Raw genomic sequence first — 27,070 nt, 5'->3', positions numbered from 1 at the left:
TTGCCCTGGGGATGACACGACCCCACCAGGTCTGTACACCCTGCCCACGCTGGGCCACCCTGTCCTGTGACCGCCTCCACCACGCCCCCGCTGTTAGCTCTTCGTCCTGCCTCTGCGTCTTTGCACACCCAGAGCACAGCTGCCTTCTCTCCGCCCGCGTCCAACTCCTCATCCTTGGGGAGAGGCCTTGGCAAGCTTCCTTTATCCCCAGTCTCTCGTAGTGCGGTTAGCGATACAGGTTATGTGTATTTACTATTTGTCCTTCCCCGGAATGTCACCTCCGCAGAAGGCAGACACGGCGTCTGTTTTGCTCTCCATCCTGACCGCCCCCCCCCCCCCCCCCGCCACGCCGCGCACAGTGCCGGCGTTCAGCGGGTGCCCGGCGGCGCCGTTTGCCGAATTGGGATTTACAGGCGAGCAGCCGGAGGCTGGTGATCCGCCCGCTGTGGAGTCGCGCTGAACTCTCGGAGCTTCCGAGGGGCCTGGCAGACAGGCGGCCGAAGTCAGAGGCGTGCGGAAGGTGTTCCGGGCGTCGAGCGCTCGCGTGGGCCCGGGCGCGCTCGGCGTCGCCAGGGGTTGCTGGTGTCTGTGCGGCGGCCGCAGCTCCCCAGGCTCCCTCCGGGGGCGGGCACGCACCGAGCCACGCCCACGCCCGCCGGGAGGGGCCTGGGGCGCGCGGCAATCCCAGAGCGGACTGGCCGAGTGGTGCAAGGGGCGGGCTCTCGGGGCTCCGCCCCCCCCGCGCGCCCGCCCTACAAGCGCCCGGAGGGGCCTCGCCGGGCCTGAAAGACCTGGCGGGTTGCGTCCGAGCTCCGGTTCGCGGGCGTTGTGGCCCTGGCGGGGGAGGGCGGTTGCTCTAGGTACCGGGCCCCGGCCTGCCCCACCCCAGTTCCCTCAGCACACGAAAACTGGGAGGCTTAGGCCCGGCGGCAAGGGTAGGGCAAACTCGCCTTCTCCCCGTCCGCCCCTCGAAACTTCTGAGGTCTTCCCAGGTAAGACGGGCTGTCCTCTCCACGCCCCCACCCTGGGAGTGCTCGCGGGTCACCTCTGGGTGGAAGCTAGTGTCACAGGGCAGGAGGAAAACCTCCATCTGTAGGAAGGAAATCCCTCGGGTTACCCGAGCGCCCACGGTCTCCGGGGTGCCCTAGGAGGTCTGCTTCTCCCCCCGCCATGAAGTCCCAGTTCCCGCGGGGACAAAGGCCAGTGGTCCCGAACTAACTCCGGTGGAGATGGGAAGGCCGGGAAGCCTGAAGTCCACCCGGAGCTGCTTTTAGTGGGTGATGTTGGGCATTTTCCTTCCAACACCACCCACTAAACTCACCGGCCTTTCCCCTCCAGCAAGAGTCCTTTTGACCCTTGGATGTACAGTCGGGGTGGGGAGGGGAGAGGCCCTTGGGAGCTGATGATCCCGCAGGAGCACAGGCACCGGGCAGAGGGTCAGACAGTTTGGGAAGGGGTTTTCGGGTGTCCCAGCCAGCTCCCTACCTTGTGTTCAAAGGCCAGCATGTACAATATGTAAATGTGTAAAATATCAGGGGGGCCTGCCCAGGCTGGTGTGTATAATGCGCATGACCACGCTAGTGTCCAAACTCTCAGGCCCCCCTGCCCTCACCCTTGCGCCTAGAGAGGAGCCCTGGGAGGAGCGCTGGGTGAAACCTGGCGTCTGGAGGGCTTCTGCCTTAGGGGAGGAGACCCAGGCCCACTTGGGCCTGGCCTTGTTCTGGACTCCTTAGCGGTGAGGGGGTGGACCTGGGCTGAGCCCATGTCCTCCAGGGCCAGCCGGGTCTTTGGCAGTGAAATGAAGAAGCCAGGGTCCAGACACAGGCAGTGAGCAGACTGTTGGTGGGGGTGTTTAGGGAACCACAAAGTGACTTGCTCCCAGGAGGGTATACAAGTTCCATGGCCTTGATTTTCTCTTTGAGTGTATGGAACACCTGAAGGAACATGTCTGCCCAGAGCTGCCCCGTGCTGGACCATGAAAAGACAGCCCCTCTTCAGACTTTCTGTTCCTTCAGGAACTGGTCTTTTTTGGGTTATGTTCCGTGTGTGTCCCCTCAGGGGCCAGTCATGGGAGGCCAGCTCTCAGGCTGTCTAGTGAGGGAGGCTGCCTGCCCCTCTCCCTCCTGCAGGTAGGGAGGAGGTTCAGGGTGAGTCACACTCTAGTGGCCCCCTTATCCGAACTGCCATTATGGAAACATAGCTGTGGAGATCCACCCTTGATAGGACTATGATGACTCAAAAAATGGCCTGTTTTATTTGTAATCTCTGTGAAGCAATGCTGGGCAATGTCCTTGCTCTGATCAGAGCCCACATGGCTCCTGCTGTATTTCTGAAGCATGACCTCTTAACAGCTTTGGCATAAATGTGACTTCCTTGCTTTTCAGTAGATTGCGAACAGCCCCTTGTTTGTGTTATTAGAGAAGAATCATCCTGTGGTCAGGCTGGTGTCCTTGGCAGAGAAAGTAGGATTGGCTGAGAAAATACAAGTGTAAACCAGATTGTGTGTGCGTGTGCGTGTGTGTGTGTGTGTGTATGGGGGGGGGCAAAGGTAAAATATAGGAGTTGCTGGACATGTAGGAGTAGTTTTCGTGGATGTTCTTTTATTTATTTTTATTTTGAGAGAGTGTGTGCGTGTGCTCATGTACAAGCAGGAGAGGGGCGGGGGGGGGGTGGGTTGGGGTTGGGGAGAGAATCCCAAGCAGGCACGGCGCCATCAGAGCGGAGCCTGACATGGGGCTTGAACTCACCAACCCTGAGATCTTGACCTGACCTGAAACCAAGAGTCAGACATTCAAGGACGCTCAACCGACTGAGTCACCCAGGAGCCCCTGGACGTTCTCTTATGCTGACATTCCTGAGTCTTGACAGATTTCGTTAAGAGTCTCTGAGGTCTCTCCCTTGGCTTGATGTTCGGTTCAGAATCAGACGGTGGGATTGGCAGTTCTTCAAACAGTTGAATCTAGAATTGCCCGACACCTAGCAATCCCACTCCTAGGGATATGTACTCGAGAGAATTAAAAACAAGTGTCCACACAAAAACTTTTACACAAATGTTCATAGCAGCGTTGTTCGTAACAGCCACCAGGTGGAACCAACCCAAATGTCCATCAAGTGACCAATGGCGAAACAAAACGTGGTATCTTCGTACGATGGAATGTTAGCCGTAAGAAGGAATGAAGGGGCACCTGGGGGGGCTCAGTCGGTTAAGCGTTCGACTCTTGATTTCGGCTCAGGTCATGATCTTGCGGTTCATGGCATGGAGCCCTGTGTCAGGCTGTGCCCTGACAGCGTAGAGCCTGCTTAGGATTCTCTCTCTCCCCCTCTCTCTCTGCCCCTCCCCTGCTTGTGCTCGCCCGCTCTCTGTCGCTCAAAATAAATAAACATGAAAAATGAAAAAAGGAGAAGGATTGAAATGGCGATGCATGCTACAGTTTGGACGACTCTTGAAAACACTATGCAAAGGGAAGGAAGCCAGTCACAAAAGGTATGGAATAGGCAATCTATAGAGACCGAAAGGTTAGTGGTTGCCAGCGGCTGGAGGCGGGGGGGGGAACGGAGAGTGAGTGCTAGTGGGTAAGAGGTTATTTTGGGGTGATGCAGATGTTCTGGGATTAGGTCATAGGGACGGTTGCACAACTTTATGAATGTACTAGAAACCGCTGAATTGCATCCTTTAAAATTGGATAATATATGAATATCTCAACTTAAAAAAACAAATGGTAGGAGGCCTGCCCTGGTTTTAAACTCTTATTATTTCTGTAAAAATGACATACCCAGTTAAAAATATTCCACAAACACATGGGGCACCTGGGTGGCTCAGTTGGCTGACTTCGGCTTGGGTCGCAACGGTTTGTGAGTCTGAGCCCCACAGTGGGCTCTGCTCTGACAGCAAGGAGCCTGCCTCAGATCCTCTGTCTCCCTCTCTCTCCCCCCCTCCCTTGCCTCTCAAAAATAAACAAACATTAAAACAATATTTACAACACACGCACAAAAAGTTCGAAGAAGAGAGTAAAAACATCACCTGGTGACCACTGTTAGCATTCTGGCTCAGAGTGCAGTTCTGGTCACAGTGTTGAGGACTGAACTTGGACAAATTATTGAACTTGTTTCCAAAGTGGGGACAAAACCCCACACCTGTTCAACGCGGAGATACGGATAAAAGCACAATGAGTTCTGGCTGATGTGATCATTACGTGTCTGTGCGTCTGTGTCTGATTTGCACACACCGTGGGATTAGGCTTCGTATGCTGTTCTATTACCTAACTTTTTATGGATAGCCTTTTTTTCCCCCCTAAGACTTTATGTTTTTATTTTTTTATTTCTTATTAAAAAAATTTTTTTTTAAGTTTACGTATTTATTTTGAGAGAGAGGGAGCGAGCGGGGGAAGAGCAGAGAGAGAGGGAGAGAGAGAAAATCCCAAGCAGGCTCAGCACCGTCAGTGAAGAGCCCGATGTGGGGCTTGAACTCACGAACCGCCGAGTCCATGACCTGAGCCGAAACCAAGAGTTGAGCGTTCAACCGACTGAGCCACCCAGGTGCCCCTAATGCTTTATGTTTTTAGAGTAGTGTTAGGGGCACAGCAAAGTAGAGGGGAGGGTGCAGAGATTTCCCCCGTGCCCCCTGCCCCTACACAAATATAGCTTCTCCCATTGACAACACCACTTTTCCAGAGCGATACATTTCTTAGAGTTGATAAACCTGCATTGACATAATCACCCAGAGGCCATAGGGTTAACTCTTGGTTCTGTACATTCTATGGGTGGGGACTAGCCATGGACAGAATTTTCATGTGAAAAATCATCACTCTAAAAACAAATGGCTCCAGAATATTCCATCGTATGGGTGTATAATAGTGTCGTCTGGCATTTATGGAGGTTTCCATTGATTGATGGCATCTCCCATTTATTGAGGCCGTTTGCGCAGCCATCCTGCTATGTTAGCACATATAATTCAGCCTACACTTTTTGACCACCTTTAGGCTATGTAGCTGGGAAGGCAGGTCTATGACCTAAGCCCCTGGTTTAGGCATGCTGCAAATTAAGTTGTGCCTAGCAGGGTCTAGCTGTCCTTGGGGCCATGGGAGAACTGGCACTAGAATAGCCAAGGGAGGGTTGGCGTGTCCGAGAATGTTGGGGAGGGGAGGCTGCTGGGGAGGAAAGGTGGAATGGGCTGGGGAGCTGCCAGCCTCCAGTCCCCAAGTGGGAGTGTCAGAGGCTAGGGGAGGGGAACAGATTCCAGGAGAGGCCTCAGGCGGTTTGGATTGTAAAAGGGCTTCCTCTTCCCTGGCCCAGCTTTGGCAGCCCCTCCTAGGCCTGGCTCTGCCCTCGGGCCCCAAACCTTCTATTGGGAGCTCTGGAGAAGCAATTTGCTTTTATTGAGAGGTGTACCTAGTTGGGCAAGGCCAAGGTTAGGCTTCCTTTGGGTAAGTCAGTTGATGATCTGGGGGGTCTGAGGGAGCAGAGATTCTACTCCTTGGCCAGCCCACTGTCCGTCAGGCTTATGCTGGGGTTGCTGGACTTTCTGCCCTGGGAAGGAGATTCTGGCCTAAGCTTTTCTTTGGTGGTGAAGGCCCCTGGCCCCGGCTGTTTTTCAAGGCTCCTCCTTGAGCTGCCCTGCGTGGTCCAGTGTGAGCCAGCCCTTCCCAACAAGCTGTGTATCCTCTCTAGGGCCTGTGCCCTACTTGGAGGCAGAGTTCTCTGGTTTTTGTCCGACCTCCTTGCTGACTGCTGGCCCCAAGAGTAGGCTGGCACAGAGGGGGTTGGGTTGAAGGGGGCAGGTGAAATGTATCTCTTCCATAGCTTGCCTCACTGCCACATTCATAGGCCCTGCTCGGCTTCTGGTATCCTCTCCTGGCCTCTGGCTGGGTTGCTGGGCCCTCTTGGGTCCTGGCCTTGGGAGATATTCTCCTTCTGCCCCAGTTGGCAGATTCAGCCTGATGAACACACAGGGGCCAACTCTGGACAACCTTTCTGAGGGCCTGGAACAGTGAAGGTGGCGCTGCATGCTGGGGACTTGTCTTGGTCACAGCCCTGCTGAGGACTCAGTTTCCTCATCCGTAAAATGGGTGGGATGTACAATCCTTGATGCACTGGGAACCATTCAGCCAATGAGAAATAAAGTTAAATCTCTAATGATTTCCTGTGCCAAAGCTACCGGCTCTGCCGGAGCTGGGTTCTGTCTGCCCCAGGGGAGAAATGAGGCAGCGGGGATTTGAATGCCAATGAGAACGGTGCCTGGAGGTCCATCCAACCCTAAACTGCCTTCATAAGTAGAGGAAGATCCACGTCTTGGAAACTTACATGTGCGAGGACATTTCAGGGTGTCCCCTCCCATTACAGGCCCAGAGAGGGGAGGGGTTGTGCCCCAGGCCACACAGATGGTGCAGGAACGCGTAGTGGCCTTCCAGCTGCCTGTAGTGCTAAGAGGGTCCCAGATGGCCCGGAACGTGCTTCCCCATCGAGCCTTTTGACAGCTTGCTGTCTGTCCTTCAAAGTTGCCCTGAGTTCCAGTTTCTTACTTCTCTGCCTCCCCTCCCCCCGCTTCCCCGAAACACCCCTTCCCTGAAGCCCACAGCAGCTGTTGGCCTCTCCTGCTGCTTTCTGCGTGCAGCTTTTGTGTAAGCTTTTGTTTCTTTCCTCAGCATTTCTCTCCGGCAGCCTGGCTTATTTCTGCCTCTCCTTGGAGCCTGGCTCAGGCCAGGAGCTTTGCTTGCCTGTCGCCCCTGAGCCAGCATCTCCCGGCAGGATGCTCTCAGGATCTCAGCTGCAGTCAGGACTGGTCCCCACAAGGCTCCCACCCGAGCGAGCCCAGAGGCCTGGACCAGGAGCGCCCTTCTCCGGGGCTAAGCTGCTCTGGAGACCAGGCCCCTCGCCACAGCCCCAGGCCAGCCCCTCCGCTCTCCATGGAGGCACCAGGTGACCCAGGCCCTTGGGGGGGTGAGCCTCAGGCACAGCCTCCCAGACTGGCTAGGAGAGCTCAGGTAAACTGCTCTCTTCTTTTTCCTTTGTGCTCAGTGGTTCGGTGCCTAGTGACCCCTGCCTCGGAAGTCCTCTAGCGTCCGCTTCAGTGCTGTGCCAAGCGGTGTGTCCCGAATCTCAGCTCCTCAGGGATTCAACCATAGTTGGTTCTCAGTCTGCCAGGAGCTGGTCAGGAGCTGCCCAGTCCACGTGTGGGCATCAGGGGCACACTCGGCCTGCAGATCTGGCTTCCACCCTCTGCGGATGCTCTCACAGAGGACCTGTCCCAGGCAGGGAGCAGGACCTCGCACCCCACTCCCTCTGACCGGAGTCTGCGTGATGAGTGCTTCTCCCTCACCCTCCCTCCCTCACCTACCAGCAGGTGTTCTTCCTGCCCCCCTGGGGGATGTTGCTCAGCCATCTTGGAGCGCCTCTGCTGTCCCAGGAATGCTGGGGACGGGGGTGACTTGCCTACCGCCGGCCCCTCTTCATTGACCCCAATCATACCACACCCTGTTTGCACCTTGATTGTCATAACCTGCTAATTGATCTCCTTAGACCTGGGGTTCAAGGCGGAGACCCGTGAGCCGGGCAGAATCGGTGTCCGCTTGGTGCAGTGCTTAAAGAATTTTGCTTAGTTCTTTTAATGTGGTCTGTGCGTGCCAGTTCCCCACGGGCGTGCCCACCACTTCTCGTTGCTGTGTGCCTGCCTAGCGTCGCTCATCGACATCATCCACCTCACCCTCTGAGTCTGCAAGTCCTGCCTTTACAAGGGCAGGGATGGTGTCCATCTGTCTGTCTGTCTGTCTGTCTGTCTGTGATTACTGCGTCCACAGCACGGAGCGCACCCCAAAGCAGCAACTCAGTTAATGCATGTTGCTGAGTGGACAACTCTACTGAGTGAAAAAAGTGCACAACAATTTGGTTGATGTGGGCAAAAAGTAATATTGAAGGTGCACAGAATATCTCTGGAAGAATTCAAATAAACTCGGTAATAGCGGATGCCTTGGAGGAGGGAGCTGGGCGGTGGGGGAATGGGATGGAATTAGGATACACCTTGTTCCTCTGGAATTTAATTCAAATGCCACAACATTGCAGTTTCATTAATAGACAGTTTTATACTTTAGAAAGATCAAGTCACAGGGTGCCTGGCTGGCTCATTTGGTAGAGTACGTGACTCTTGATCTTGGGGTTGTGAGTTTGAGCCCCACGTCAGGTGTAGAGTTTATTAAAAAAAAAAAAAAAAGGAAATAAAAAGACCAAATCTTGGCATTTGGGGCCTTTCTTGCTGTGGACCACCCCTGCCCTCCCAGCTCTTGAGGCCCCTGACCCTAATGTGGTGTCTCCTCCTATCCCAGGAGCACCCGGTCTGAGATGGGGTCCCAGGTCTCCGTGGACGTGGGAGCTGTGAACGTGGTGGTCGTGGGTGGGGGCTTCGGTGGGATCGCCGCCGCCAGCCAGCTTCAGGCTCTGAACATCCCCTTCGTGCTGGTGGACATGAAGGACTCCTTCCACCACAACGTGGCAGCCCTCCGGGCCTCCGTGGAAAGCGGTAACAGCCTCTTTTCTGGGGCTTTCTTTGGGCGAACGGTCTTGTTAACCACTCTGGGTCTGGAGGGGTTTTCTCCACTTAGGGCAAGGCCTGAATTCTGCCTTTAGACAAATTCCAGGCAAATTCCAGAGATTCTTAAGAAGGTCACTGGCCTTAAGCAGCGGCCGTAGCAAGGCTGCAGAAGTAAGAGCTGGAAACTTCCCTGAGGACCTGGTGAGGCCCAGGCTGGTGCTTTTAGGGGGTGGTGGTATCCTGGGAATACCACTGACTCGGCTGTTTGGCCAATGATACCCCTCAGGAAAGGTTCTGAGTTTTTGTGGCCTCCGATGGGCAGCTCACTTTTCCTCTGTGACCTCCTCTGTATCCATTCCCCAGGGTTTGCCAAAAAGACATTCATTTCCTACTCGGAGACCTTTAAGGAAAACTTCCGGCAGGGGCTGGTAGTACAGGTGGACCTGCAGAATCAGACGGTGCTGCTCGAGGATGGTGAGGTGAGCATCCTGGGGGCTGACCCGACCCTCAGCTGGCTTTGGGAGGCCCGCCCCTCCCCACCCCCCACCCCAGGGGCTGCGGCTGTGGCTGCTGGTGGGGAAGAACGCGGCCGGTCTCAAGGGCTGAGAGAGTCATCTGTGGCCCCTACGCGGTGCCGGGTGGACAGCAGATGCCTCATAAGCAACGACCCGACCACAGCAGCCACAAGAGTGCGGTGGCACTTCTCCTCAGCCTTTCCTGTACGCCTGGCACCGTCTTCAGCCTTCCTGAGTCGCACTTCGTGCCCACCATGACTGTGAGGGAGGTGGTATAGCCTCACTTTACAGGGAGGTTGGTTAAGCGGCTTGCCCAAGATCCCACCCCTTGTAAGAGACTCAGCCAGGGCTTGAACCCAGGGCTGTGTCACCCCAGGGTCTACGCTCTGAAAGCTGGGGTCCCAGACCAGGCCCGGGCCCGGCCAGCCTGTGGGGGCGCTCCAGGCTGTGTAGACTCGGTCATGCAGGTGCACACGTGATCCCACATCCCCCGGATTGGGAGGTGACTGGGGCAGAGGTCTTCGCTCGTGTCTGCAACCCCCAGCCCCGGGTGGAGCCCAGGGCCTGGTACCTGCAGTGCCCAGAGGTCCCTCAGTGAGCTGCCGTGTGTCGTATTAAGGGTCACCTCCAGTCTGGCCCTCTGCTCTATTCAAAGCTCAGGGGGGACTGGAGAGAGGGGACTCCGTCTCTGTCCTCAGTGATTTAGCGTGACTCGGGCTTTCTTGAATTAATTTTCGGGCTGGGGAATCTCTTGGTTGGAAAGATGACCGAGTCTCCTTGTCCTGTGGTTTGGGCCACGGGGAAGGGGCTGAGTGGGACACGGCCCGGCCCCTCCGTTCTCCCTTCCCCCAGAGCAGCTCTGGTTTTGTCAGCCTTATGTATTTAGGCTCCAAACAATTTCCCTCGTTCCCTCCCTCTCTCCCTTTTTTTTTTTTGGCTTGTAAAATCCCTAGGAAATTCTAAACTGACTCCACATGGGAAGTTCGAGTCCTGCTTATCTCCACGAGTAGTTTCCTGTCCCTGCTCACCTGCCCGCTGCGTGGGGGTGCATCCCTCCCGTTTCCGTGGGGGGAGGAGGCTCTGGCAGGAGGTACAGGCCGCGTCCTTGGGTATATCCCGGGGTTCTGGTGCTACCCCGTGGCTGGGCAGTGTCGTGATTTTGCTCCTTTCAGAGGAGGGCGGCCTCAGTGTGCCCAGAGGGACCTCCCCGACCTGGTGCCTCTTGCCCAGCGGCCTGATGGCATTCAGTAGTAGCCCGGGGCTGCCCTCACTTCCTTTCCCTTGCTCCCTACAGGCCCTGCACTTCTCACATCTTATCCTGGCCACTGGCAGCACCTCGCTCTTTCCGGGCAAGTTTAACCGGGTGGCCAGCCGGGAGGTTGCTATCCAGGCCTACGAGGACATGGTGAAGCAGGTGAGCCGCCCGTTGGCCAGGGCGGGCTCGCGAGGGCCAGGTGGACCCCCGGGAGGGTGGGACCACTGTGGCGAGCCCCGGGCGCAGCCGTGAAGGTGGGGCGTTACTAGGGAGAGACTCCCTGGGGGGAGGCCTTTGTTCCTGTCATCGAAGTCTGGACATGAGCACCCCAGACCTCACGCAGTGACTGGTGTGGGTCCCCGACTTGTGTCTGTTCGGGTCCCGTTTGCACCAGGCTTTGTGTTTCACAGAGCGGGCTCGGATCCATGATCACGGGCAGCTTTCACTGAGAGGTGGGCGGGCGGGGTCCGGCACCACTGGGGTGAGGAGTGGAGACCCAGAGAAGGATCCCGAGGCGGCTGCTACCGCGTGACTGTGGCCAGGCCCTGCCCTCTCTGCCCAGCCGCTGAGGAGCCTGGGGAACCTCTCTCGCGTCATCAGGGGACAGACGTGAGTGTCAGGGTCGGGATCCCGGTTGTGAACTCAGGCAGACCTGGGCCGCGGTCACCTGCCCCGTGGGGCTGATGCAAGAATCGAGGGAGCAGACGCAGGGAGATGGCCGGCCCCGTGGAAACACATTTGAATCCCAGACTCGGAAAGGCTTCTGTTCTCTTCTCAGGACCAAGGGGCCCATGCCCTGGCCGAGCCACGGGGCGGACTGGGTCTGAGGGCGCGTGTTACACTTCCTTCCGCTGCAGGTCCGGCGCGCACGGTCCGTGGTGGTGGTGGGAGGCGGCTCTGCCGGAGTGGAGATGGCGGCAGAGATTAAAACCGAATTCCCCGAGAAAGAGGTGGGCGTGCGGCCTTGTCTTTGCACTCTGGGCCCAGCTTCTCTGCACATCGGCCTGGGTGGCGGTGCTCTGTGAACTTGGAGCGCGAACGCGTGTTTCCACGCCCGTGGGGCGTCCCCTCGAGTTCCTCTCTCGGAGAACCGGGGCCGGTGAGGGGTCCCGCCCTCCGGTCCAGCCAGGAGGCGTGAGGTGAACTCCCGTGTCCCCTGCCGTGTTCCAGCCTCTTGAGATACAGTCGTAGACCTTGGTTCCCTCTTTTTGCCGGCCCGTAAAGACCCCTGCAGTGGGTGTTCCGGGTGAGGCAGGCAGCGGCTGTTTGGTCTTCAGGAGACTGCGGGCCTGGCCCTGGGTGGCTCCAAGAAAGGAACCTCACTGGCTGCGCTGGGGAAGGACTGGCCAGCCCCCCCCCCCCCCCCGGGACGGTGGCCTTGTTCCCTTTTACTGATGGACGGGTGGAGAAGCTGCCTGGTCCCCCGGAGAGAAACAGGACACCCTGGCGGGATGTAGAGGCTCGGCCCAGGGCTGAGTGGTGGTGGGTGATTATGGGACCTCGATGCAAGAGCTTGCTTGCAGCTGATGCCGGACCAGCTTTCGAGAGCCACATGGGCCCTGTGGCTGTTCTTCTTCCCTAAGGAAGGGCGGGTTGGCTTTGAAAAGTAAGATCAATATGGACGAATTGAATTACATGGCTGTTCTGCGGCAAATTATTGGTAATTATTATGAGCGATTGATGTAAAAGTTTAATTTTGATTTATGGGGTAAAGACCAGTCTGAGGTAGTTAAGTCAGTCAGTATGGCTTCCGTGTGTTTATAACTGGTGGACAAATCCAGGTAATACTGGCCACCCTTTATTTGGCACTCAGTATGTGCTTCATACCTGTTTTCCCGGTTCATCATTACAAATGTGCTAGGAACGGGACTGGATCCCTGTTTGATGGACTCTTTGGGAAGTGTAGATTGGGTATCTGAGATGAGGCTTCAACTCAGGCACTCTGACTTTAAAGCCCAAGCTTCCGGGGTGCCTGGGTGGCTCAGTCGGTTAAGCGTCTGACTTCGGCTCAGGTCATGATCTCACGGTTCGTGAGTTCGAGCCCCGCACCGGGATCTGTGCTGACGGGTCAGAGCCTGGAGGCTGCTTCGGATTCTGTGTCTCCCTCTCTGCCCCTCCCCCTCTGCTCCGTCTCTGTCTCTCTCAAGATTAAATAAATGTTAAAAAAAATTTTTTTAAAGCCCAAACTTTGAACATCATTCGGGGGTGCCCCCCACTTCCCTGTGCTCACCCAGACAGCAAGTAGACGTGCCTGCGAGTGCCAGTTTTAGAACCAACTTTAATGTCAATGCCAGCCTGAGTTATAGTTAGAATGTCAATGGCTTATATATAGACTATAATTATAGGTGCCCGAGGTTGCCTGAAAATCGTTTTCCACATGGCCCCGGGAGCGGGGTGGGGTATGGAGCACTGGTACATTCTGAAAGAGTCTTAGGCCAGGCGATGTGGGCTCCAGCCCAGCTCGCTGTGATCTGGTTCCGGCATTGGGTGGATTACTTCTCCAGGGCCTCAGTTTCCTCACTTGTAAACTGGCGGTTGGCGAGGAGGTAGAAGAGATAGACTGATGGCATTTTTAAGCCTCTTCGTGTGAACAGGAGACTCAGTGGCTCCTTCTCTGCTCTGTTGTGATTTGTCCCAGGTCACTCTCATCCACTCCCACGTGGCCCTTGCCGACAAGGAGCTCCTGCCCTGTGTCCGGCAGGAAGCGAAGGAGATCCTGCTCCAGAAAGGCGTGCAGCTGCTGCTGAGTATGTGTGCAAGTCCCCCCGCCGCCCTGCCCCTCTGCCTGGCCCCATGAGATGTGCCCAGAGGCTTGGTCCCTGCCCCAGCTGGAGGGCCCTCGGTGTCCTGGGGTTGAACCTTGTCGTCCAGCTGGAGGCTCTGCGTGTCTTCAGACAGGCCAGAGGCCCCGGGATTTACAGGATTCCCCTGCCACGGAGGCAGCGCTGTCCTGACTATTGCTTTGGACACAGTGCAGGTGGTACCAGTTTGCTGAACGATTTAAGAAATCACCTAAAGGATCTGACCTGAATTATGATGACTCTGTGGTAGCGAATGGTGGGGTTTTTTTTGGTTTGTATTCAGAAAGTGGTGAGGAGTGTAGCCTTTGATGAGAGCAGGAGGGGAGGGCACCACCCAGCTCGTTCAGAGAGCCGGCCCCTAACCCCTGCGCTGTGACCACTCCATTTCCGGGGCTCAGCGTCTGCGCTTTTCACAGGGAGGCGTGACGTTCCTGCTCTATGCAGACCCCTCCCGGCTCCTGGTCCCTTTGTAACTGGCTGTGCAGCACTGTGACCACCTTTGCTTTGAGGCAGTGTGGAAAGTAGGCTGGCTTCTGGACTTTTCTTGCTTTCACCTCAGTGGTGCGCCTGGAGAGCCTTCCTGCCTGGTTAGGATGGTGTAGCTGACTCTCTGGGAGGTGTGGCGGAGGTCTTCCTCAAATAGCTTTTCCCAGAACGTCTTGGGAAACTCAGTTTCACTTTTGCACACTGCTTCGGGGAACTTTCCTCCCTTTGGATCCTCTGGGGTGGCCGGAAGTCCACACTGCGCTTCTTGGGGCAGCAGGGTGGACTGGCAGAGGGGCGGGGGGGGGGGGGACGCCAGGAGCAGAGCAATCGCCTAGTTGGGCCCCAGCGGCCCAGGGCTTCCCCGGTCACCCTTGGCTTGGGCCCCAGCCCCCTGCCGGCCTCCTGCTCACAGATCTCCCTTGACAGGTGAACGGGTGAGCAACCTGGAGGAGCTGCCCCTCAACGAGTATCGAGAGTGCATCCAGGTGCACACGGACAAAGGCACAGAGGTGGCCACTAACCTGGTGATTGTCTGCAATGGTATTAGGATCAACAGCGCCGCCTACCGCAGTGCGTTCGGTAAGCAGGGGCGGGTGCCCACTCCCCGGGCCGCCTCACCCTTCAGCCGCTGCAGGCCGAGCAGGCCTCTCCACCAGGAATCAGGTCGCCAACCCTTCCCCCTCCATCCCAACCGCTCAGGTCTCTTCTGAATGGTGACATCAAACTTTAAGTTCAAGTCTGGATCCGCTCTTGTTGTGCCTTCTTTAGCTGTGGCCACGGCTTAGCCCGGGGTGGCTCAAGTGACGGGTCTTTCAAAATTGGAGCCCGCCCCCTTGTGGTGAGAGATGGGAGCAGGTTTCGGAGCCAAGGAAAGATCCATTGTTTCACTTTCTTGGCACCTGAAGGGGAGGAAATTCCTGGGTCAGGCCTTTTACTATTCACAGGTATGCCGTTCTCCCCAGGCCCCGATCCAAACATTTGGCCATTCAGCTTGGAATGACCGTTTGGGGAGTAGAGGCAATCATGCGGCTTGAACTCTCCTGCTCACTGAAAGGTGAGAAGAGGCGGAGTCTCGGCCTCTGTGTGTGAGCCAGAGACCGTGACTCTTCCTCGGCCCCGTGATTGCTGTGTCCCCAGGTCCCTATCATTTACTCCGTAGCACCCTTCCTGGACAAGGAGCTCCTGTTTGGGTCCTACAGGAAAGAATTGGCCAATCACAGAAGAAGGAAGCTAGTCCTGGCCATGAGTAGGGGTAGGATTGAGTGCTTATAATGCACAGAGATCCCAGAATTTTACACCCATTGGTCTTAATGTTATATTTTCTTTTTTTTTTTAATGTTTGATTTTTGAGAGGGGCAGGGCTGGACACACGGGAGGGACAGAGAGAGAGAGGGAGACAGAGGATCCGAAGCAGGTTCTGCACCGTTAGCACAGAGCCTGACGCAAGGCTCGGACTCACGAGCCGCGAGATCATGACTCGAGCCGAAGTCGGACGCTCAATGACTGAGGCACCCAGGCGCCACTTAATGTTACATTTTCAAAGATAATTCTTTTAAGCCCCTTAAAAAGAAAAGTGTAGCATTTTCTAGAGCCCTACATTTACTTTCAGAATCTGATCCGTGTTCAGAAGGAAATTCAAGACTTGGTTAAGTTGCAGCTTGATCAGTGTAAGGCAATCAGTGCTAAGCACGGTAACTTAGAGCGTCAGATGCATTATATAAGGTGGCACTTTCTGTCTTTCTGACCAGTTTCCAACCCGGAATAGTTACCTGGCCTCTGCAGGAAGAGTTCTGAGATGGGGACTTTAGGCAGACGTGAATTGGGTGGCCTGCTCGCCTCCTGAGGCCGTGCCCCTGGAGGGCGGCCTAGCCGGCACCAGGGGCCATCTTCACTGTGCCCTCGTGGCCACTTGACACGGCAGCTCGGGAGCCTGGTTTCAGGGTTGGCTCTTCCTGGCAGAAAGTCATCTGGCCAGCGATGGCGCTCTGCGAGTGAACGAGTATCTCCAGGTGGAGGGCTGCAGCCACATCTATGCCATCGGCGACTGCGCAGATGTGAGGGAGCCCAAGATGGCCTACCACGCCGGCCTCCACGCCAGCGTTGCCGTGGCCAACATCGTCAACGCCAGGAAACAGAGGCCCCTCAAGGCCTACAAGCCAGGTGAGAAAGCCCCAGGTACTTCTCGGTTTGCGGAGAGCTGGGTTAGACGCGGTGAAGCCTTTGCGAGCTTTCGGACGAAGCGGGCCTAGAACACCCTCTCAAGGCTGGCGATGGCAGCGTCCCTCTGGAGCTCGTTAAAAATAAGTCGGGAGTCGCCCGTCTTCCTAAAAATCATGCGCGTTTCCCTGTCCTCAGACCGAAGGCCCCGGGGAGGACTGTGCTCTGGGGATGGCAGGCCCACGAGTGGTGAGCGGGAGTCGAGCGTGTGCACACGTGTCTGCTCCACAGGCGCGCTGACGTTCCTCCTGGCCATGGGGAGAAATGACGGCGTGGGCCAGATCAGCGGCTTCTATGTGGGGCGGCTCATGGTTCGGCTGGCCAAGAGCCGGGACCTGTTCGTCTCCTCGAGCTGGAAGACCATGCGGCAGTCTCCGCCCTGAGCGGGAGCTGGGCCGCCGCCAGGTGAACGGATTGCTTGACCAGAGGTACCCACCTGACAAAGGCCAAAGAGCAAAGGCTCGTTTCCTAGAGTAAGGTGCCAGTGATGGACTGACCAGAAACCCACCTTACAGAAAACCAAAACCGGGAGAGAAAGAGAGAGCCGGAGAGGGAGAGAGAGAGGCATTAGAAAAGACACCCCCTAGAGGATGCTTTCTGGGGTTGGAGAGGTCGGCTTGCAGTTGTGCTGGCTCAGGGGTTCGCCTGGTCCTGGGGAGGGCATAGCCAGCCTTCTCTACCCCGGGCTCTTCGTGTGTGTGTGTGTGTGTGTGTGTGTGTGTGTGTGTGTGTGTGAATGCACGTGTTGGCATTCAGGACTCTCAGAGCAAGAGAGAGCAGGCTCTCCTGGTGGCTGAAATCCTGTCTTATTAGGGCGGGCAGGGGAACCTGCATGGTGGGACCGTCTAAGGAGTGGGATTTGGGGTCGAGATGGTCTGCACCCCGAGCCTCTCCCATCGGATCATGGGTGGGGAAGCCTGTGCATTCTTCGACACCCAGGTTGTTAACAGGAGCCTAAGTTTAAACTGTTAGTCCCTGTAATCTTTAATCTTCACACAACTTGATATATTTCCATTTCTAGGTCCCGATGATATACCATAGGTCACATTTAAGAAGAAAGAGTTAGATAAATTTCCCTCCCGGTTAGCCTATCCTAACAGAGAGTGAGTTTTTCCAAAGCTAACAGGTTAAGACGGAAGCCTGGCCCGCCAGCCGCTGGACATGTTAAGGAAAGGCAGCCGAGCTAATGGGACCCTTGGGTGGGTTGCCATTGGGCTGACGTTCAGGGAACAGAGCGGGGCTCAACATGCTTCTAGGCTGCCGTCACGGTCAGTTGTGCAAGGGACAAAACTCCGGCTGATGCTGGGGGTGGGGGACCCTGTGGGAACCTCTGGGGTTTTGGGCTTCTGGTTTCCTGGCCAACCCCGGTGACATTTACGTGGAGGCCCAGCCGTGTGGCAGTGCCCGCCACCGACCGTGTTAAGGCACATAAAGGACTCCTCTGTCTGGGAGAAGACTTCCAGTTGGGGGGAGGGAGTTTATTTTGGAAGACGTGGGTTAAATCTCCATAATGGAAGTGGTTGGTGATCTCACTGGAATAAATTCGGGCCCGGCTCACTTTCGATGGTGGCCTCTGGGTACTTGGCCAGAGTCCTTGGGACACCAGCCTCACCAGGGTTCTGAGGGCTCCCTGTCTGGGCTGTGGCCTGGGTCGGTTCCATTTGTTACCCAGGCCTACCTAAGTGACACGCGTGCCTCTCTCCCAAAGGATGACTACCCCACCGGAGGCTTCACCCAGGGCTCCGTTCCTGTGGGCCACGGCCAACCAGGCTCCCCTTCTGGAAGCAGGACCTGCTGCCTGAGAGACACAGGCTATTCTGTGCTGTCTGACCTGGGGACTAGCAGGGTGGGAGTCTTGGCTCATTAGTGACAGGCCTTGTTCTATTTATAACATTTTACAAGTGTCCCCCCATGGGGACATGGTTTTTCCAAACTGAGGACAATATTGCAATAAAAGAATATGTTGGAAGAAAGACACTGGATCTTCTGTGTTTTTTTTTTTTTTTTTCCTTTCATTTTCTTTTTCTTTAAAAAAAAAAACAAAACCAAACAAAACCAAAACAAAAGCCTGAAGCAAAATCTTTTCAGGAGTAGATACAGATATTATTGGGTGGGGTGGGGGCACTAAAACAGAAAAGCAAAGCACCAGTGGGACGCCTCTCTCATTTTGTTCTCTCCATCACTGAACACAGACAGCCAACAAAGCCCAAGTCACTTTTATGCCCTCTTCCCTTGCAAAAAGGAGAAACAAGGTTTTAAGAATTTTGAAAGGATTTTTTTTGTGTGTGTGTAAAAGTCAATGCTATAAATCTAAAACGAAGTCTGTCTTTTAAAAAAGTTCTAAAACAACAGGAAGAAAACACATGGAAAGAAACCCCTCGTGGAGACCTGGTTAATTACAGACTGAGGCTCTTTGAAACGAGAATATAAAAGGCAGAGGGCTCCTTCCGTGGGCGGGACCTGCTCCTGCGGCCTCTGCTCCCCGCTTCCCTGCCAGCTGCCCTCCGCTCCCCTGCCGTCACACTTCCTCTCTCCTTTTACAAAATAAAACCCCACTCCTGTGACTTCGATCATCCTCCGGCCGGGCACGGGCGCGGGGCGGCTACTTGGCATCGAGCTTGGCCATCTCCTGCACGTAGATGCCAATGCTCTCGCTGTCAAAGAGCAGGAAGTAGACATTCTTGAGCGAGGATGCGCTCGAGTCGTCAAAGTGGGCCGAGATGGCTTTGAGGGTCACCTGGGCTGCCGTCTGTTTGGGGAAGCAGTTTCTGTGCCAAAGGAAGAAAAAGAAGAGCTGACGTTACTTTGGTTCCCGGGACCCGCGGGTAACTCCGCTCTCAGCCTGGGGTTGGGGGGAAGCGGCCTCTTCTTATCTTTGCTTCCGCCTCCCGGGGTCTCACTGGGTGTAGGCTGGGCCACTATGGTCTGTGGTTGTCCTCACGGGGACAGCCCGGGGGTGGGACAGGCAGGAGACGCTGTCCCCACTTTACAAGAGCCACGCTGACTCCGTCGAAGTCACGGGGCCGGCCGGTGGGCAGTGCCTCCTGCTTGGACGAATCTGTGGTGCCTGCCTCGAGTCGAGCAGGGCTTTAAAACCACAACCAACCCAGCATTTAAGCATAGCTAGGCTTTATTAGCTCCCTCAACACTGCTTTACAACGTGGGGGTGCCTGGGTGGCTCAGTCAGTTAAGCATTCGACTTCAGCTCAGGTCGTGATCTCACAGTTCGTGGGTTCAAGCCCCGCGTTGGGCTCCGTGCTGACAGCTTAGAGCCTGTTTCTGCTTCTGTGTCTCCCTTTCTCTCTCTGCCCCTCTCCCGCTTGCCTCTGTCTCTTTTTCAAAAATAAACATTAAAAAAAAAAAAAAACTGCTTTACAACGTCAGATCGTTAAAGGGCAGAAACGTGCACTCAAAAGCGTCTTCAGAATTCCTTTTTTGTGCACCTCGTGTGCCTTTCACTAACCCGTATGGACATGCCGCTGTAAGTCGGGGACTGGTGACTCTGGGTAGGGCCCTAGTCACCAAGCCGAGACGGAGCCGCCCGCCAGGCTGGGCCACGGCACCAGCCTCCAGGGACACGGCCGTTGTGGTGATTGAGGGTCAGCCACCAAGCCCCCTGGGGCGGGCGGGTGCAGGACGGGCCTGTCTGATAGGGATTCTTCTCACTGGGATGTCGTGTCCTTGCGGCACGTGGTCCTGGCCACGTGGAGAATTCAGCCCGCCGTGCCTCTGGGCCAGGCTGTGGAGACCCAGCGCTGTTTGGGTTGAGACGGGATTACAGCGGGAAGCCAGGCCTCACGATTTCCCTCTCAGCCTGCCCGTAACTCGACTCTAACACACCATCTTCCGTGTGTAAATCCTGCCCGTGTTACAGACGGGCATCTCTCAAGAGAGCGGGTGTTGAAAACTGAAGCAACAGCTTGCATTGGCCACGAGTGTGACAGGAGAGGACAGGCAGGCTACCTGTGAGGACAGAGATCCTCATGTACCTGCTATGCTCCCAGCTGGGGTCTGTGCCGATCAGAACAATCACTTCTCCGAACTCCCAAAGCAGATCCCGGGTGACAGCCTGTCCCTTCTCTGCGTGTGTCTGCCAGGGCCTCGGCCTCCGGCCTCTGCTCCCCTCCACCCCGGCAGCGCACGAGTCCCCCGGGGATTCTGAGATGGTAGTTCTGGGCTGCGGCCTGAAACTCTGTACTCTCACGTTCCGACACAGCAGAGTTACTGGTCCACGGACCGCCCTTAGAGTAGCAAGGCCTTTGGGCCTGGTGTTTTCTTTCTTTTTTTTTTTTTAATTAAAAAAAATTTATTTTTGAGAGAGAGAGAGAGAGAGCAGGGGAGGGGCAGAGAGAGGGAGACACAGAACGCAAAGCAGGCTCCAGGCTCTGAGCTGTCAGCACAGAGCCTGACGCGGGGCTTGCACTCGTGAGCTATGAGATCATGACCCGAGCTGAAGTCGGACGCTTAACCGCCTGAGCCCCCCGGGCGCCCCAAGCCTGGTGTTTTCTGACCACGTGTTCGGATGGGCAGCAGGCGGGGACGTGGGCGTTGAACATGGCAGGCTCTCGGAGAAGCACTGTCTCTTGCTCCTCTCTGAAGCTGCCTTTCTCTGTGTTTCGAAGGGCGGAAATTGGGGTTTTCGCCCCATCCCCTGGTCAACATGCTTGGCCGGGCCGGCAGCCCTGGGTCACGTCTTCTGGAATGGTCAGACTGGATGTGCCTAAGTAGGAGTGCAGCGGGCCCCCGGGAGTGGGCTGGACGAGCACATTCCGAACCTCCCGCCCACCCCGAGGAGCGCGCCTTACCTGCCGCTGGGAAACGGTGGGAACGCCACAGACTTCAGCTTCTTGTCCTCTGCCGCCGACAGGCAGTTTTTGATGGTCTCTTCGAGCTGTTCTTCACATTTGTCGGAGCCCCACTGAGGGATGTGACAGTGGATGACAAATTTGGCTGCGAGTCCGCTGGATTGGCTGACAGCGGCTGGGACAGGAGAGAGAAACACTGCGGGTTATTTCCTAGGTCTCCGCCTTCCTCCTGGGGGCTGGGCGGAACCCCTCCTGTCCCTGTGTGCGGACAGGGAAGCCGGAGCAGCTAGCTGGGCAACGTTCCGTGCTTCTTCTTTTTTTTAATTTATTTATTTTGAAGGAGAGAAAGCACCAGCCGGGGAGAGGCAGAGAGAGAGAGAGAGAGAGAGAGAGAGAATGCCAACCAGGCCCCACACAGTCAGTGCAGAGCTCGACTGGGAGCTCGAACTCATGAACCATGAGCTCACGACCTGAGCCAAAACCAAGAGTTGATGCTTCACTGAGTCACCTAGGCGCCCCGGGTTCTGTGCTTCTGATGGGGCCGTGCGTTTGTGCTGTTGGAATTGCTCTGGACGGTCAGCACCAGATGCAGACGGATGCGTTAAAAGCCGATGTGACTTGCCCGTGCTCTGCCACCCGTCACTCGGCCAGGCCACCTACTGACGATGGCTCCCAGTCAAAGGTACACACCAGAATCACCCCGACAGCTGAGGAATGGCCTTCCCCAAATGTCCACGTCCTCGTCCCTGGACCCTGCGAGCGTGACCTTACGTGGCGGCAGGGACTCTGCAGATGTGATTAAGTGAAGGATCGTGGGACGGGGAGGTTATCCTGGGTTAGCTGGGTGTGCCGTCAGTGGATCACCCGGGTCCTTCTAAGTGGAAGGCAGCAAGGCCAAAGGCAGGAGAAGGCGAAGTAAGGACGGAGCAGAGCTTGGGGCGATGTGTCCAGGAGCCCCGAACGGCCCAGCCCGGAAGCTGGGAGGGCCAAGGAGTGGCTTCCCCGCGAAGGAACCCGCTCTGCCAACAACCTCATCTTAGTTCTTTCACACTGACCGTGGACTTCTGACCTCTGACACTCATCGAGAGTCGGTCTGTGTTGTCTGAAGCCACTAAGTTTGTGGTAGCTGGTCACAAGCAGTGATAGGAAACGAATACAACAGCTTTTAATTAATAGATGCGTAGGCCCTGCCGCCCCCACCGGGCCCCCGGGATCCCGGCTCAGTAGGGCCAGTGCGGGACTTGCGCGTGTGTGCGTGCGTGTGTGCGCGTGCGTATGTGGCCTAGGACCCTCCGTAAATTGAGAACCGCCGCGCCACTCCGTTGCACATGCCCCCGGGCAGGACTGTCTTTCGGTCACTGAGGAGCCCGCACTGGGGGCAGGGGTTCAAAACGGGTTGTGAAGTCGACTTACACCCGCCTTGTCTCGTTGCTTCCGTTCGTGCTCCTTTTTACTCCCCCGATCCCATGCCGAGCAGTTGGGTCTGACCCACTGGCCATTCTCCGGCCACAGCCGCGCGCTACCCCCCCTAAGCCACCCACCTTGCGGAGCTGGGGCTCCGTGCCCCTCAAGGAACCGGGTGTGCTTGTAACATAGACGCGTGCCTGCTGCGTTATGGAGCGGTGTGGGGGGTTGGTTAGAAAGATTTAGTTGAAATACACGATGCCCGCCTAGTTTTTGAGAAGTGTTTGCTAGCAACATCCACCGTGTTGGGGAACTGATGGCTGCACCCGCCAGGTTGGGCGGGTGGACACTCTTTGTGGACCTTTGGGTCGGCCCGTTGCCTTCCCAGAGCCCCGCTGGGTGCGGGCCGCCTGACGGGTGAGTGAGTGAAGGAAATTTGCCAACATAAATACAGGAGGCAGGGGGCGTGACCGGGTGGACTCTATGACCGTGTACATTTGCACACCAGGAGCAGAATGTCCCCGGGCCCGGAGTCCGGGGCTGTTCTCCAGCGAACCGGGGACACTTGGCATTGGTCCCACTGCTGGGGGCAATTTCTCTGAGGCTTCTCTACTCTCAGTCTGCTGCCTCTTCACATACTGGGTGGATTTATTTTACATAAATTTAAAATATAATCATGTTACCAGCTGAATGGTGTCTTTTTAATGTAAAGTCATTTACAGTATTTTTTTTAATGTTTATTTATTTTTGAGAGAGGGACAGAGTGGGAGTGGGAGGGGGCAGAGAGAGAGGAAGACACAGAGTCTGAAGCAGGCTCAGGCTCCGAGCTGTCAGCACAGAGCCCGACGCGGGGCTTGAACTCCCGAATGGCAAGATCATGACCTGGGCCGAAGTTGCTTAACTGTCAGTCAGATGCTTAACTGACTGAGCCACCCAGTTGCCCCTAATGTTTACTTATTTTTGAGAGAGAGAGAGAGAGAGAGACAGTGCACACATGAGCAGGAGGGGGGTGCAGAGAGGAAGGGAGAGAGAATCCCAAGAAGGCTCCATGCTGACTTGGGGCTCGATCCCATGACCCTGGGATCATGACCTGAGCTGATATCAAGAGTCAGATGCTTAACTGACTGAGCCACCCGGGAGCCCCTAATGTAAAGTGATTTAAATAACAGGAATATGCTCCTAGATGGCAGTATTACGTCAATCATTGAATCTATTAAAACAAACCCTTCTCTTCCCTTTTGAGACCCTCGACTACACTAGATTCTGAAGCTATCCTAAGACAAGGTTTTCCCGTAGCAACTGAAAACGGACAATACGGCTTGAAGCTGTAATGATATAGAATGTTCCCTTGATGTGCCCAGGACAAGGGTTAAGGTATCTTGGGGACTGGGATGCTGAGACTTGGTAGAGGCACCAAGGCACTGATGTGGTGTCACTTGGGGAGCCACCTTCACCGGTGAAGACCTGTGCTCTGAGGGCAGCAGTGTCACTGCGAGGAGCCTCCAGAACCTTCCCTCAGGCAAGCCATCACATTCTGGAAGGCCCTGCACCTTCTCAGAGTTACCGCAGCTGAAGGGGGCTCCGGGGTGGCCCCTTGTCCCGCTGGGAAGCTGCCAATCCTTGGTCTCCCTGACACCGTGATTTTCCTTCTGCCTCAGTTTCCTGCAACAGCCTCTCTTCTTCCTATCCGTCTGGGCCCGGGTCTCTTCTCGCTGCTGCAGGCGGCACTCAGGCAGCTCCTAGGCAACCACCTGCAAGCCGTTTTCCTCCTCAGCTTTTCCCAGCCTCTCACCAGGGACGTGCACCTCAGCCAACTTTCCGGTGCCCCTGGTTCCGAAGCCCGATTCCCCCCTTCTCCATCTGTCACTGGAAACGTCAGCTGGTTTCCTCTGACTTGTCTCATTCAAAGACCCTCTGCTTCATCTCTCCGGCTTCCCGTTCAGGGTGCATCCTACGACGGCTGCCAGCCCGGACTGAGCGGAGTTATTCCAGACAGAAGTGGCATCTGCTTGTCACCTGGGGTCACTACCAAACTGGTCTCATGTTCCACTAACCTCCCTGCCTGAGGTTTCTGGGCTGCACTGGATTCGGCAGCAAATCCACAGGAGTACCAGCTTATGGCTCAAATTCTCTAGTGGGGTTTTTTTTTTTTCCCCCTCAGTCCACCCAAGGTCAAGGTCAAGATATATGCTTGCTGCCCTTTCTGCGTGGTGGGTTCAAGTCTTGCTTGCTCTCGAATGGAACATTCCCAGCTTTATGTGGGCTCTCCTTTTAGATATCCCATCTTGGATGGTTATTCCTTTTTTTTTTTTTAAGGTTTATTTATTTTTGAGAGAGACAGAGCACGAGCAGGGGAGGGGCAGAGAGAGAGGGAGACACAGAATCCGAAGCAGGCTCCAGGCTCTGAGCTGTCAGCACAGAGCCCGATGGGGGGCTCGAACTCACAAGTCGTGAGATCACGACCTGAGCCGAAGGCGGAGGCTCAACCTACTGAGCCACCCAGGCGTCCCTTGGCTATTTATTCTTTCTTAACGATATATACAATTAGGGCATGTCTTATAAGGGATGGCATTTTTAAACTAAATGTCACACTGACGTTAAACCCTGATGAGCTGTCTCCCCTCTTCCAGATTCAACCTTACCAGTCCCTTCTTCCAACAGAGCTACCACGGATGGGTCCCAGGCCACGGGTGCTTGGACCTAACATACCTGCCCCACTTTCTTAGCTCGTGATTATTCCTGAAGCCTTCCCCTTCCTTCTGGATTCATTTCTCTCCCGTGGGCCTTGCAGCAAAAGGGCCTGTGATTTCTGCCACCCAGCTTGTGTGTGTCCGAACACGGTGTCTTTCGCGCCACCTCCTGAAGAGTAACAGAGCGGCGTGTGGAATTTGCGGTTGATGGTATTTCCCCTGGGGCTTTGAAGCCATTTCTTTCCCACTTCCAAGAATCCTCGGTTGCTGATGAGAAGTCTGTGGTCAGAACAGTCTTTACGTGGTCTGCCTTTGCCCTCAGCTTGCTTTGCAGGTTTCTCTTGATTTTTGAACTTCTTTATTATTATTATTTTAATTTATTTTGAGAAAGAGAGAGAGAGCACATGCACATACAGGCGAGGGAGGGGCAGAGAGAGAGAGAGAGGGAAAGAGAGAGAATCTCAAGCAGGCTCCGCACTCAGCCCGGAGCCCGACGTGGGGCTCTGTCTCAGGGCCCTGCAATCCTGACCTGAGCCAAAATTGAGAGTTGGATGCTCAGTTGACTGAGCCACCCGGTGTCCCTTAGCCATGTTGTTTTAAAATGCGTTTTTACTTAATGTTTTTTATTTCTTTTTGAGAGAGCGCGCGCATGAGCAGTGGGGGGCAGAGAGAGAGGGGGACAGAGGATCCAAAGCAGGCTCCGTCCTGACAGCAGCCAGCCCGACACGGGGCTCGAACTCGCGGACCATGAGATCATGACTTGAGCCGAAGTCGGACACTCGACTGACTGAGCCACCCAGGTGCCCCCAGCCGCGATTTTTAAAGACTGCTTCTCCGGCTTCTATTTCTGCCCCTGGAACTCTGTTTCTAAGTGCATTGGAGCCTCCCACCCTGTGCAGAACAGCTAGTTTTCTCTCCTTCCCTCCCTGGCAGCAGTTGGTTGGAGGCCTTCCCCCACCCGTGACTGGACCTGGGGCCCAGCGGCCTGCGGCCTCGACCTTCCCTGCTGCTGCCGCCTCCCGCCCTTCTGTCCTTGCCCGCCCGAATGGTTGTCTCACATCTCCACGCGGCTCTGTCTCACAATTTTAAGTGTGCAATTCTCCCATCGCTCTATGTATGGGGAGTGGTAGGTGCAATTTGAAAGGGAGGACTCACGTTTTCTCTTGACTGGAAGCCCCTTTTCTTTTCTTTTCCTTTCTCTTTTCAAAATTTTATTTGAATTCTGGCTAGTTAACATACAGTGCGATATCGGTTTCAGGAGTGGAATTCGGTAATTCATCAACTACATACAACACCCAGTGCTCATCCCAAAAAGTGCCCTCCTCCGTGCCCATCACCCGTTTAGCCCATCCCCGCCCCCCACTCCTCCATCAACCTTTAGTTTGTTCTCTATCATTAAGACTCTCTTATGGTTTGCTTCCCTCTCTTTTTTCCCCCTCCCATGAGCTCATCTGTTTTGTTTCTTAAATCCCACATAGCCCCATTACTTTTCTGGCAACAGAGATCTGATCACGACAGGGCCCAGCTTAAACTCTCAAATGCTGGCTCAGGACCCGGGCCTTGTCACACACGATGCCCTTACCGCCCAGCGTCCCTGCCCCCAGGGGTTCTTACACCGTCGCTGGAGCCTCCCCAGCTCCAGAGGGCATAGCTCCCTCCCTGTGTCCGTCTTATGTTGCCTGTCTCTCCTCCTGGACCGTCCATTGCTTGAGGGCAGGAGTGGGTTTCATTGCCTTCGGAGCCCCGGCATCGGGACAGCACTTGGCACTGAGTACGCGGTCCCCGGAGGTGATGTGTGTGTACGTGGGGGGGGGACAAGGATCTGAAGTTGGAGCCACCTGTCAAAAAGTTACCCAATATCCCCGAAAAACTTGGGCACCAGTGTTCACGCACAGCAGCTCTCTTTGCAAGAGCCAAAGGTAGAAACAACCCACCTGATGAAATGGGTCCACATAATGGAATATTATTCAGCCCTAAAAAGGGAACAGAGCACTGATGCATCCTACAACGTGGATGAACCTTGCTAAGATTATATGAAGTCAGGGAGGCTAGATACCAAAGGTCACATGGCCCGTGATTCTGTTCACGTGAAATGTCCAGAACAGGCAAATCCATGGAGGCAGAAGGCGGACTGGGGGTTGCCAGGGGCTGGCGGAGGGGGAAGGGAGTCACCACTGGGGGAGACAGAAGAATTGTGGGGTTGGACAGTGGTGATGGTAGGACAGCATGATGAGTGTAAGTTACCCAACAGCTTCATTCTGGGGTGATCTGATGCTAATTGCCTTGAACTCTCCAGACCCATTGTCGTCCCCAGAGTGCATGAAATGATGTACGCGGGCCTGCGCGAGTTGTCTGAGAGATGCCGACTCTCTGACT

At 55.5% G+C, this 27,070-nt stretch overlaps 2 protein-coding genes across 9 annotated transcripts in view; one reads left to right on the top strand and one right to left on the bottom strand.

The window, feature by feature from the left end:
• Positions 1-724: 724 nt before the first annotated feature.
• AIFM2 (apoptosis inducing factor mitochondria associated 2) lies at positions 725-17,772 on the top strand. Of its 8 annotated transcripts, none has more exons than XM_045040094.1 (12): positions 725-992; positions 3,400-3,484; positions 8,316-8,509; positions 8,885-9,000; positions 10,331-10,450; positions 11,149-11,241; positions 12,930-13,038; positions 14,005-14,157; positions 14,738-14,830; positions 15,538-15,738; positions 16,027-16,200; positions 17,504-17,772. In XM_045040094.1, exons 2-11 carry the CDS (start codon positions 3,423-3,425, stop codon positions 16,176-16,178), a joined length of 1,293 nt encoding a protein of 430 aa, XP_044896029.1. In that variant the 5' UTR covers positions 725-992; positions 3,400-3,422; the 3' UTR covers positions 16,179-16,200; positions 17,504-17,772. The 8 variants fall into 8 exon arrangements, with proteins under 8 accessions (XP_044896029.1, XP_023096278.1, XP_044896027.1 ...); XM_045040092.1 differs by having other exon boundaries at positions 726-992; positions 16,027-16,223; XM_045040093.1 differs by adding an exon at positions 3,079-3,163 and having other exon boundaries at positions 726-992; positions 16,027-17,772.
• A 276-nt stretch (positions 17,773-18,048) lies between these two features.
• The window catches only part of MACROH2A2 (macroH2A.2 histone), a 58,057-nt gene continuing 49,035 nt past the window's right edge, over positions 18,049-27,070 (bottom strand). Inside the window, exons 8-9 of the mRNA XM_023240513.2 lie at positions 20,601-20,775; positions 18,049-18,563 (exon numbers count right to left, since the gene is read on the bottom strand). Of these exons, the coding sequence (XP_023096281.1) occupies positions 18,398-18,563; positions 20,601-20,775 (341 nt within the window). The 3' untranslated portion in view covers positions 18,049-18,397. The remainder of the gene's footprint in view (positions 18,564-20,600; positions 20,776-27,070) is intronic.

The sequence above is a fragment of the Felis catus genome, chromosome D2 (genome assembly GCF_018350175.1).
Source record: "Felis catus isolate Fca126 chromosome D2, F.catus_Fca126_mat1.0, whole genome shotgun sequence".
Classification (NCBI taxonomy): Eukaryota; Metazoa; Chordata; class Mammalia; order Carnivora; family Felidae; genus Felis; species Felis catus.
The sequence above is the reverse complement of the archived record's forward strand: the minus strand, read 5'-3'. Positions and strand labels throughout refer to the sequence as shown.